The sequence below is a fragment of the Rhipicephalus microplus genome, chromosome 6 (genome assembly GCF_043290135.1).
Source record: "Rhipicephalus microplus isolate Deutch F79 chromosome 6, USDA_Rmic, whole genome shotgun sequence".
NCBI classification, from domain to species: domain Eukaryota; kingdom Metazoa; phylum Arthropoda; class Arachnida; order Ixodida; family Ixodidae; genus Rhipicephalus; species Rhipicephalus microplus.
In genome coordinates this window covers 166,028,432-166,041,399 of record NC_134705.1, presented here as the reverse complement: position 1 = coordinate 166,041,399, position 12,968 = coordinate 166,028,432, and the positions used below count along the sequence as shown (strand labels likewise).

Genomic DNA, 12,968 nt, shown 5'->3' with positions numbered 1-12,968 from the left:
TGTCTCTCCACATTGGAGAGGGCTCGGCGCCGCGTGTAGAAGACACGCGCCGACGCGCTGCAACGGCTTCGTGGATTCAGGCCTTTACGCTCTCCTAGCAGCGCTGGGTGTTCACTTCACAGCACACATATGGTGATACACAAAAAATGGGAGGGAGGGGGGTAACATAATCGGTACACAATATATACACATATCCACACACATACACGGAAGCATACAAATGGAAACACAAGTGAACACCAGCGCTGCTTTGCATCCCCGCATGGTTGTCTTTACTAGGGGATGGTGTAATTTTTTTTCTTTTTCCGAATGCTCTGCTGCACAGCCTTCAAGCATGCGTGCAAGACCGAAGGAAATAAAACAGGATTTTGAAGGAACACTACTTTTATCAACTACTACACTAATCATGAGTCTGTACTCATTCTGACATATGGCCACGGTAGGAACGTTGATTCACCAATCCCGCAACTTGTGTACAGTGTCAATTTTTATAAAAAGGAAGCACAGCAACGCGTGGACTGCGCGCTCCGGCGGCTGCTGGCAGCGCGTTCAAGCGGGAGCGATAGCAACCGCGGTCTCTTTTCGCGTCATCTCGCGGCGAGCAAAACAACGACTTGTCGCTGAAAGGAAACAGTGGCAAGATTGCGACCCCCTTCAAGGCGACTACCAGTGAGAGGCGAGTAATCACCTTGAAGGGGGAGGGGTCGCAATCTTGCCGCTGGTTCATATCAGAAACGAGTCGTTGTTTTGCTCGCCGCGTGATGACGCAAAAAGAGACCGCGGTTGCTATCGCTCCCGCTTGAAAGCGCTGCCAGCAGCCGCCGGAGCGCGCTGGCCACGCGCCCCCGTGTTCCCTTTCATAAAAATTGACACTGTACATACATTTCATCAGCAAATTCTTGAGCCACGTTTTCAATTGTAAGCAAAATGCACGCGCTCTCCAGCAATTTTTCACACGTTCGTTTCTTGCAGTGATACCGCAAATGAAACTTTGTATTCTGCCCCATTTCAGACAGAAGAGGCGTGCTCTTATAAACGGTCATTAAAGCGGCCAGTTTTCTGGCTGCATTGCTTGCCCCAGATAGGTGAAATTTCGCGCGTGCAATTCCACTGAGTTTTAGGAAGACACGTTCCACTTCTTATTTTTTACACACATGATTTCTTCGATTGCTGACCTAATCATTAAAACGAAAGGGTAATTGCGAGAAGACAGTTGAAAGAACTGGGGTCTTACTCGTAACTAATTCTAATGTTTAATATAACAGAAAGCTGAGGTAGTTCGTACTTATTAATTCTGAAAAACACAGGGCGTGCAAAAACTGACTGAAGAAGGAAGTCAGGACATCCCAAACTGAAGATGCGGTCAACGGCGGAAGAGAAAGAAGATACGAAAACTTATTTGCGCATCAGAAAGAAGAAATAATAGAGCTCACGTCTCTATCCTACCTGTCTTTTGTATCTGGAGTGCGTTCTATCCTATCTGTCTTCTTTCTGAAGCGTTCCTTGCACTCTAAGAAAGTATATTATCTGCGCATGCCCATGCAATATGCGAACTTATCAATCCGGTATGCACGGCTTTCTACGGGAAAGATAACTAATAAGACATCTGATTTTATCTATATACATAAAGTTAATCGTCCTTTCACTCAGGCATACGCTACCGCTATTATCTACAGACTACTTTATGGAGAGGTTTCAGTGTTGCCATGTTAGGTTGTTAACCTTTGTGGTTTGCACCTTTAGCAACTAAACGAACATCGTTACGGTAGATGCAGACACATGCAAACGGTTGAGTTGATGCATACGATGATTCATGGCCTTATAAATTCACGTCGCAATATAAAGAAAACAAGAAAACATCGAATTAACAGGCCAATATGGTGGCGCCCATGTTTCTTGGGTAAGATAGTCTACATTCCTTGCCTCAGTCATCTAGCGTTTGTGATGTCGTCCTGACCTCCTTCTCGTGTCCATGTTTGCGTACCCTGCTTTTTTTTTTCAGAATGATTGCTATGTTATTTGTTAGCTGTTAGTGTGCAACATACAGGCACAGGGAGCTTGTAGCTGTTAGTGCCTGTGTGGCCGCCCTACCAGCGTGACTTTCACGTATTTACCGCGGGAAACGAGACGTTAAGCGCGATCACGTTGACGCAGTGGACGGGTCTATCCCGGCGCATCACCGAGGAGCTGAGCAGCCTGGACTTCCTGACGCCGCTGCAGACGCAGGTGGTGCTCATCCTGCTGACCACCGTGCTCACAGAGGTCAACACCAACGTGGTCATCGCCAGACTCCTCATACCGATCGCCTCGGACATCGTGAGTGGCTATGTCCTAGCGGTGCTCTCTAGAAATCAGGTGATGCGTGTGAGTTGCGGTGACGCCATGCCGGAGCAATACTCGAGATTATCGGGCTTGTGCCTAAAAATTGGAACATTTATATGGCAATGAATTGTTTCAGAGGAAGGCAAGAGGCGACAGTACGTTCGAATGTAGCAATACTTGTGTAGCCTTCGTATTCAGAGGGAGGGAACAACTGAACATGAAGGCCCTGCACTTGGAACAAAAAAAATATACCCTTATTCGTACAATGGTATACAGATGAACACACAGAACTCAAAATGGCAGTTGAATGTTGGCAGTGTATCACTATATTCAGTGTTTCGAACCACAATAGCTATTGACATTGATATAAAAATTACTATCACTAAAGTAAGATATATATATATATATATATATATATATATATATATATATATATATATATATATATATATATATATATATATGGCTGAAGGTCAACATTATCGATAGTATTACACACCTTTCTAAGACATCAAAGTTGCGTCGGCATCGTTAGATGGTTCGCTTTGCTGTTGGAATCTCTAGTGATGCACGGGAACATAAAAGCCTTCCACAGTCATGAAACTTGCTATGAACTTCCTCTTAACCATAGCCCCCAGTGGCTTCTTAATAAGGATTGCTTTTCATGTGGCTTCTGAAGCAGGCAAGCCTGTGAAGTATTCGCATATTCACGATTAGGGGCACGCATGTTGCGCCGCAGGGCGTGCTCACCAACGTGCACCCTCTGTACTACGCCCTGCCCGTTGCCATGGCGTCATGCACGCCCACTGTGCTGCCCACGGCGGCTCCCAGCATCGCCGTCGTCACCTCGTGCATGGACATTCAAATCGTGGACATCGTGAGTACATCGCTGTCTATATGGAGAGGAAGACATGTTTTAGAGGGATGGACGCGTTACGTCATGCAGTCAATGTTCTTACTCAACTCCCCAATCATACCCAAGGCAGAAAGACCTGTATCGTTCCCGGATAAAAAGAAAACTCTAGCCTGGCGTCGTCCTAGACACAAACGGTATTGAAATTTCTCGTGTCGTTAAACACGTGTGATGACTCCAAGTTATTAAGAGTAAACATTTAAATATATCATGGCATATTCATGAAGTAAATAATGATGAGTGGGCGAAGCAGGGGAACAGGGAAAATAGGAGAAAAGTGAGCCCCATAACTCTCTGAATCAGAGTGCGACACTTCAACAGTAGCTCACAAGGAATGGAGGTAAGGAGGGATTAAATGGATAGGTTAAAAGATATATATATATAGAGAGCAAGGGGAGAGCGAGGCGCAGGGACAGCGAGTGACGGTAGTAAAGAGGAGATAGGAAAGATGGAAACGGTCGCAGGAGTCCGAGGACGGGGCACCACTCAGCGAAAGCTCATGTCGGCGGCAGGAGATGGCGTAGGGGGAGCCCAGACGGCCAGAGCTGTGCTGTCGTTGGTGATCGCGGGGGCACAACCGGTTGGCACGAAATCCAGCGAGCGAGTCCCAAGCATGGGAATGGTTCAGTGCTTTCGTAAATTACCCGTGGCATTGATCACCCACGCATGTAAATTAGTGGCCTACAGCTACATAATATGCTTATTGGTCATAAATGGTATGTTGTCCGAGCCTTGCATCTGCCGTGCCTTAATAGCGGGGGAAGAAAGTGGGGTCTAGAACGCGCTTTCTCTTTATCGTCATCAGCAGCAGAGGCTACGACGCGATAGAAGACAGGCCTCGTCCATGAGCAGCTTTGCATTTCAAAGAAGTGGCGATAAGGGCGGCATTGCAGGCAAATAAGGAATGACGAAGTGAATTAATTGCGGTGAAAACGAGTTCTCAGATGGTTCAGCATGACAATCTTTATCTCACAGTCATTGGTTCGAGCCCTACACAGCTCTCATATTAGTAACCCTTTCGCTTCCTCAGTTTTGTACTTGCACACTTTTTTTTGTTTTTCACTGCTCATCAGCACCATGAAGAACCAAAGAAAACTTTAGAGTAATTAGCGTACATTGAATTAGATCGAGTCAATCAAGTATGAGTAAGGAGTAAACCTGATGACATGAATTTGAATAAAAAGTGAGTCTAAGTGACTCAGGTGCATCAATATGAATCAAGAGTGAATCAACGTTCTTACAAAACAGGATTTTGCCTGTGATCTCCTCAGCCTAAAATGAAGTGGCGGAACCCCCCCTCCCCCATACAATAACTTGTTGTACAAAAGCACAGTACGGCAGAACGATTAGGTTGATTGATGCTTTTGTGGCATAAAATAGCACCAATAATTCAATCCATCATTCAATCAACGAAAAAAATGGCAAATCAGCCAGTCCAGTCTTGTCCAGTTCGCTCCAGCCCAGTCCAGTTCAGTCAAGTCTAGTCTAGTCTAGTCTAGTCTGGTTCAATTCGTTTCGTTTGTTCTGTTCGTCAGTATACTTCAGTAAATTGAATTCAGTCAGGTTCATTTCGCTTTACCAGTTCAGTAAAGCTCGGTTTATTTCAGTTTGTCCGTTCAGTCAGGCCCAGTTTATTTCAGTTCTTCAGCTCTGCCATGTACAGTTTCAATTCAGTCAGTCCGTCTGTCGCGCGTGCAGCTGTACCCGGGCCTGGCCGTGAAGCTGAGCTCCATTCTCCTCGTGCTCGCCACGGTGAACACAGTCGGCGTCTCGCTGTTCTCCCTCGGCGACCTGCCCGCCTGGGCCGTCGCCAAGAACGGCATCATGACGGGCGCACTCGCCAACGCCAGCAGTGCTGCCTAGTGGCCTCACGCCGCAACCCTGGCGTGTCGCCCCAAGACCGATGGGAGTGAACGTGGCAGGCCGGGCCTACGGTGCCGGTCACCGTGACTCGGCAACTTTATGCCTCGTCCTGATGCCTCCGACAATTTGCGGACATAGTTCGCAAGAATGACTGTTTTTACTCTTGTGATCTTTATATTTGACGTTCTTCTTTCTTCTTTTCTCTGCTAAGGTTGTGTTTTTTCGTTTAATATAATGTTTTATCACGCTCTCTGATAGTCACACCACTCAGCGCTTATCCCTGGTTTTGTGCCGCCTCGTATTTTTTGTTTTGTTTTTCTATCACGCGTTGCGCGCCAGCTGCGGGCTTGCGTATGCGCGTGAAGGTTGAGAGTAACAGTGAGGCGACCTAGTCGGTGTGTGTTCATTCTAAAAGACAGGTCGTGCAAACACGGACACAAGAAGAAAGTCTTGTATGGTGTCTTGATCTCTTCCTTGTGTTTGTGCTTGCATGTCCCTCAATGATGGCAATATTTGGGGTTTTACGTCCCAAAACTACGATATGATTACGAGATACACCGTGTATAATTAAGGGCTCCGGAAATTTCGACCACCTGGTGTTCTTTAATGTGCGCTGTCGTCGCACAGCACGCGCTGGCTTCGACCGTTTCGCCTCCACCGAAATGAAACAGCTACGGCCGGGAAGCTAAGCCCGCGACCTTTGTGCTTCTACGCTCTGTTCTTCAGAACGTGTCAAGCTACCGAGTGTAAAGTCACTTGGTACAGAGTATAGCGAAAGCATGCATCCATGCAGGTCGTGTCTATAGTGCATTTAGCGAAATTTTTTTGCTCACCTTTCGTTTCGTTGTAGCAATGGTGGCTACGAGAACAGGGATTCATGAAGCATGTTCATGAAGCTGTGCACAAGCTTTCTTCTAAGCCCATTAGTCGAACTAGTTCACCAGGTACGATGACGCACTGTTAATCTCGAAGTACACGTTAGATTCCCGGCCTGAGCCTCCACACTGCGAAGGGGGCCGACACGCAAACAACACTCGTGCACATAGCCTCAGGTGCACTTGGAAAGACTCCACATGGTCAGCATTAATTCAATGTCTGCCACTTTGGGGAACCTCACAAACAAGTCTTGGTTTTGGTCTTTGGCACTTATCCGTGCCTTCTGGTGTGCGACGTGACCTGTGAGAGTGCCTGTCGAGAGGTCAACGCTCAGACGATGTCGTTATTATTACCAATACGTGATGGGCTGTAACGCCCGGAAAGGACGATATGTTTTTGAGACAGCCCCGTATAGTGGAGGGCTCCAGAAATTTACACCACCCCGGGATCTTTAACAGTGCATCAAAATTTTAGTACACGGGCTTCGAGTGCTTTTGTCGCCATCGAAAAATGCGGCCTCGGCGCTCGAGATTCGATCCCGCAAACCGCCACGGTGCGACCATGCACCACGGCGGGTCGCATGATTTAAAAATGTTTTCTGGGGTGTACTTTGCGCAATCTAACATACAATGGGGGCCTGAAACACGTGATTCGTGGGGCATTTGTGTGAGGTCCGTGGCTTCACGCGGAATAAAGTTCTTTGACTTCGCTAAATAGTATAGTAGCATTATTTATGTAGTCTATTGCAGTTAACGTTTTCTTTCGGGAAAGTACAGAGACTAAACTGGTATTAAAGCATCTTTTTCTTTTTTTGTGTGTGTGTGATGCACGCCATGCGGTCACCGAGTTGGAATATCACCGCAGAACGAAAGCTGTATTAGAATCAGCGTCCAGATTTCAGACGTTGTGGATATTGGTATCAATATGTTTTTCGAAACCTGGCGCCTATATCGCCTTCAGGAATGACCCAGATATGAAAAAAGCGCTCTGTGCCGGAGTTTGTGGGGTTAAATTTCTTGAAAGAGAAAGCGAACTTTTATAAAGTAGAGATGTTTCCAGCCAGATGTTGGCGGTCCCTGATGGTGTCTGCGGCATGCTAGCTGATATCAGTTCGAGACACCTGAACTAAAGCTTCAGTTGATTGATTGATTGATTGATTGATTGATTGATTGCCCCTTTTTATCCTGGCGCAAACCATCAAGGGGTAACGGCAATAAAACGAGTGTTGCCTTGCTATATAAAATAATTTTTTCATTATGTCAAAACGTTAAGCAATAGATATTTGAAACCGCTTGTTAGATTAATTCACAAGAAAAAAAATACGAACGTTTTTAATGAATATGCTTCATTTTGATAACCTCAGAATTCAATTCGTTTCAATAAATAAAAGAAAAAGTATGACTAATGTTTTTGAAAACTCTGCAAGATTTTAATAAGCTTAGCATTCGGTTCATCTCTTCTTACGTAGCAAATCGCACACGGCCTCGCGAACGCAGTTGTGGCTAAAACCCGGCATGGTAGCCCCAATGGAAAGAACCATCGGAAGGGATAAATTTAATCTAATCCTTCGAAGGGGGTCATCTAAAAGTCTTTTCCTCCGATTGGTAAACAATATGCTCGTTACTTGCCAGATATTGGGCTCACTTTTGTTTGCTTTTCACGTGCTGTTAAAAGTTGCTCGCAGCAATGCATCCGAACGTTGCCCGACAACCAACCGGGCTGTTCACCTTGAAGCCACAGAGAGGGAGGCGCGCGCAGAGGTCGTTTAATTTCATGCGCGAACACAGGTTGGCACGCTCTTCTGCCATCGCCGGCCAGCCGCATTGAACCACCCGAGGTGGAGGGTTATGGCCGGCACTTCTCGAATTAGGCGCCGAGGAAAACTACCGCCACGCTGTTTGTATCGTTTTAGTGCCACAGTCAAGTCATTTTTTTGTATGCACGTATTATAGCGATAAAAAGCTCGTTTCGCAGAGGTTCTGGCATCACTGTCGGCAGGCGCAACCCAGAGGGGACAAGTATTTAAAAGAACAAGAACTGGTGTGTGTCGCTTATCGCGATTATATCACCAAGTCCCGCTCACATAAAGAATTACCGTAATAAATTTGAATCGCGTTTATAATCAGCAAACATACGCCTGGTGATTCACTACTTGAAATTTTCCTATTTTCATGGCGTTACGAGATGCGTAAACACAAAACCTGCAAGTGGTTTTTTTTTTTTAAACGTGATTCACCATAGCATCTTTATATAACTTAAGTGGTCATTAGCAAGGTATTTTGGAAGAGGTCGCTTATGCGGTCTGTACAGTGAAAGAAACCAGCACCCTCCTGGCTCTTGCGATCAAGGGCGCTGATGACTAATTCGTGCTAATTTCGCATTTGCACACTAAAGTGTTGCGACCTCTCATCACTCGTTTTCATAAAATGCGTTGCACCCCACTAGCGATTTTACTAGTTATATGTTTTTACGTACTTTTAGTGAGAAAACTTTAGGCCCTTACACAGCCATAAAATGTAATCATTAACCTCATTCCATATCGTTACCATTTCGTGATAGCTGTAACCTTAAGAGACGGGAAGAGAGCAGAGCGGGTGGGGGACAAAAGATGGGTATAACGAATGTCGCAGTTGAAACCAAAAAGAAACCAACACGTGGGCCGGGCACGTAGTGCGTAAGCAGGTTAACTGCCGCTGGTCATTGAGGGTAACTGATTGGATTCCAAGAGAAGGCAAAAGCTTGGGAGGTAGGCAGAAGATGAGGTGGGCAGATAAGATTATGAAGTTTACTGGTAAAACGTGGCAGCAGAAAGCATAGGACGTGGTCGACCGGTGGAATATGGGAGACGCCTTTGCCTTGAAAGTGGGTGAAGTTAGGATGGAAATGATCATGATATCGTGTCCTGATGCTCCTTGACGGTTACTGGTCCTCGCGAAATAAGGCCTTATACATCATCATTTCATCATCATCAGCGGCAACATCTTGCGTTCGTGGTGTGGCTTCTACTACCTGAGTAAGTGCGATACTTCGATCACTAACCAAAAAGAGTATATGCACTCGTACTTTTGCCAGCTTCCTCTCCGCTGGAGAAAGAACTTTCTCGGAAGTGAACCTCTTTTCAGCTAGGCACTAAGGAAAATGCCGCGCTATAATAACCACTGTCTCACGGAAGCCTAAAGGTACGTACAAGTCACGACAGACGTGTCAGCGCCACCGTGACAATCCACTCTATACCGCACCGCCACCAACTCAACACACCGGTTCTTTCTTTTTTTGTCTTATTTCTTTTCTCTTTGACACGGATGCGCGGTGTATTCTCGACGTCGACTTTCGGAGCCCATCCGCGGAAAAAGGGGGACAGCCGCAACCTTGGGACGTCCGGCCCGAACGCTTGTCCATTCGAAACGTCGTCCATCTGTTTGCGCATTTTTCTCTCCCGGCGTGCCGCCGCTATTCTTGAGCATCGCTGCGTCAGACACGAATGCGTATATGCGGATTCACGCTGTAATCGCGCAGCCACGTACACCTTGGTCGGTGCACGTGCGTGTACCGCAGTTCGTCGTACATAAGCCGCTTGTAGCCGCACGCGCGTTTCCTTAACCTACGATTACATTGCCGAAAAGTGTAAAGACTGATATGCTGGTTGGGCTGTGTTGGCGTTGTTGCAGTTGTGTCTGTTGTTGTAGGAAGTGGTCGCTATAAATGCATGCTGCTTGTTGAGAAACCGTTAATAAAAAAAGGGTCATGAAGTGTTATGGCTGAACCCGTACAAATATCGGCGAATGAAGATACACACGTCTAACGAATAACTATAACTCTTGTTGCGGCCGTCTCATCGGCCGCAACGTCAGTTAATAACTTATCAGTAGCTTTTCTTTCATAGACGTTTGTATCGACACAAGTATATATATATATATATATATATATATATATATATATATATATATATATATATATATATATATATATATATATATATATATATATATATATTTGTATAGGAAAGAAGACATCACCGGGTAAATTTATCGACAGCAACACATTAGCAGTATTGCTCAGGCTCATTTTAGAGCTAAATAACTTTCAATTTGAAGGGCAACACTATGTCCAAGTTAGCGGCACGTCAATGGGTACGCGTATTGGACCCAACTACGCCAATATATTCATGGGCCAGCTTGAAAGTGAATTTTTGCAAAGCCGCGCGCTGAAACTTTTTTATTATAAACGTTACATTGATGACATTTTCTTTATTTGGCCGCATGGTGAACAGGAGTTGCTTTCTTCATATCTGACTTTAATGATGCCCATCCATCAATATCATTTTCTCATACCTATTCCACATCAACGCTTAGTTTTCTTAATGTAAGCATTTCGATTGTAAATGATAAGCTATCCACTGCTCTATACAGGAAGCCTACAGACCAGCAACAGTATTTGCACTTTGACAGTAGCCACGTGAAACATTGCAGTCAGGCCTTACGTTTTAAAAGAATCTGCTCAGAGCAATCAGAGTTTCAAAAAAATTGCAGAACACTTAAGGATGTTCTAGTCAAACAAAAATATCCGCCGCAATTAATTGATGACGCAATAAAACGTGCCGACATGCATAATCGTAGAACGCCGTTGTGCGCTGCTAAAAACTCGACTCCCTCACCGCAGACAAACTTAGTCCTTACCCATTCTGCGTCAGTTCCGCGTGTTACGAATGTGCTGAGAAAGCACCACAATATTCTAATGCAAAGTGAACGCTTAAGAACCATTTTCACCGAACCACCTAAAGCAGTGTATCGCAAAGCTAAAACTATTCGAGACATACTCTAATCGTCATCATCGTCGAAAGCAGACAGTCCTGACACGATCGGGTGCTATCCTTGCCAAAAACCGCGATGCAAATTATGCCCTTACATGCGCACATGCCAACAGGTCACCAGTACTGGTTCCAACTTTTCCTTAAAAATCAAAGGCAATCTTGACTGCTATTCTAAAAACGTGATGTGCATGATAGAATGTGCGCTATGTGAAATACAGTATGGTCAAACTGAAGGGCCTTTTAGACTGCGTTTTAGCAACCATAAATCTCATGCTAACACCTTGCCCCACTTGCCCATTTCAAGACACATGCACCTCCCTGGCCACTCTTTTGAAAACCTACAGGTCACATTACTAGAATCTGGTTTCCGCACAAATTATGATAGAGAAGCCCGTGAATCATTCCTCATCTATAAGTTCAACGCCGTCGCATCTGGTCTGAATGAAAACGCAGGAAAACTTAGTTGCCTATCTGCGTAACCTGTATCACCCTGTCCATCTTTTTTCAACCTTACTCAGCAAGTCGCACTACATTGTCTGTATCCGTTGATTACGTAGCAGCTTTGTAACGTCTTTGTCATTTTTATTAGTATTTTATAGTTTTTTTCTGTTTTTCCCTTGCTTTTACCGGTCGGACTACTATTCATGTTATGTGCTTTATTTTTTATGCGTTTTATTTTTTATTTTTATTTGTAAACAACGTGCTCACGCATGGAAGCAATATTTTTTTACTCGTAGATTAGGTGCCCTTCATATTGTGTGACTTGCATATATATATATATGCCCATATATCGCCTTTCATGCCGGTTTTCGTATTCGTATCTTACTGATATGCACATGTATATAAACAGCACTCGTGCCATAAACTGTATTCTGATGAAGGCCGGACCCACGGCCGAAACGTCAATAAAATAACTTCGTACGTGCGTCTTCTTTCCTATACAAATAATCTTTCCCGGACCCAGCATCACTTTTGCTTTTGGTATATATATATATATATATATATATATATATATATATATATATATATATATATATATATATATATATATATATATATATATATATATATATATATATATATGCACTCCGTAAGGAGGGGGGAGAGTTTGGAGAGCTTAGCCTCTCCGACAACATAACCGACAAGCCATCACGGCAAGGTGGTGTTAGTTCATTTTGGACACTACAGAATTTTCAAAAGCACTAGCCTTCGATAGGTCTGAGTAATTTCTCAATTTACGACTCTCTAGTGTTCTACTTAGCGTCCCTGCGCCATTAAACATTTCTTTTGAAGCGCGCCATTGTGGTACACTCATCAAGGTTTTTCGAACGTTCTCGCTCTATTTCTCTGCCTCCTGTACTCGCCAAATCGTGGTAGACGCCTCTCTCATCTTCGCTGGATTCGAATATGCCCCCAGCCTGCTGTGCGGGAATAGTGGTTTCTTGACGAACCTTGACCGGATACCTTGGCTTACGGCAAGGGTCCAGGAAAGCAAGTATAGCGTTCGGGGAGAAATGACCTTCGTTCGTGTTTTCTTGTATTTACATAACTGTTCATTTGTCTCCGTGCATCGGCTCGATAAAAATGTGCAGCAACCACCCGAGCAGTCACCTATCTATCTATCTATCTATCTATCTATCTATCTATCTATCTATCTATCTATCTATCTATCTATCTATCTATCTATCTATCTATCTATCTACATGTGTGTATGTATGTATGTATGTATGTATGTATGTATGTATGTATGTATGTATGTATGTATGTATGTATGTATGTATGTATGTATGTATGTGTGTATGTGTGTGTATGTATGTATGTATGTATGTATGTATGTATGTATGTATGTATGTATGTATGTATGTATGTATGTATGTATGTATGTATGTATGTATGTATGTATGTATGTATGTATGTATGTATGTATGTATGTATCGTTGGGCGTGTGCGCACGTGCTGGCGCTTGGCTGCAGACCCAAAAGTGGCGAGCTCGATCCTGGTGGCGGCGGTCTCCTTTTGATGGAAGCGAAATTGTTGAGGCCCATGTATACTGTGCAAGGTCAGTGCACGTTAAAGAGCACTAGCTAATCAAAATATCCAGAGCCGTAAACTGCGACATGCCTCATAACCATATCGTGGTAGTAGTAGTATAGTAGTAGTAGTAGAAGTAGTAGTAGTAGTAGC

At 44.4% G+C, this 12,968-nt stretch overlaps 1 protein-coding gene across 1 annotated transcript in view; it reads left to right on the top strand.

Moving 5' to 3' along the window:
• Positions 1 to 5,671, top strand: part of LOC119168346 (sodium-dependent dicarboxylate transporter SdcS) — a 37,282-nt gene extending 31,611 nt beyond the window's left edge. Inside the window, exons 10-12 of the mRNA XM_075866951.1 lie at positions 2,155 to 2,316; positions 3,062 to 3,199; positions 4,934 to 5,671. Of these exons, the coding sequence (XP_075723066.1) occupies positions 2,155 to 2,316; positions 3,062 to 3,199; positions 4,934 to 5,098 (465 nt within the window). The 3' untranslated portion in view covers positions 5,099 to 5,671. The remainder of the gene's footprint in view (positions 1 to 2,154; positions 2,317 to 3,061; positions 3,200 to 4,933) is intronic.
• The last annotated feature ends 7,297 nt before the right edge of the window (positions 5,672 to 12,968 follow it).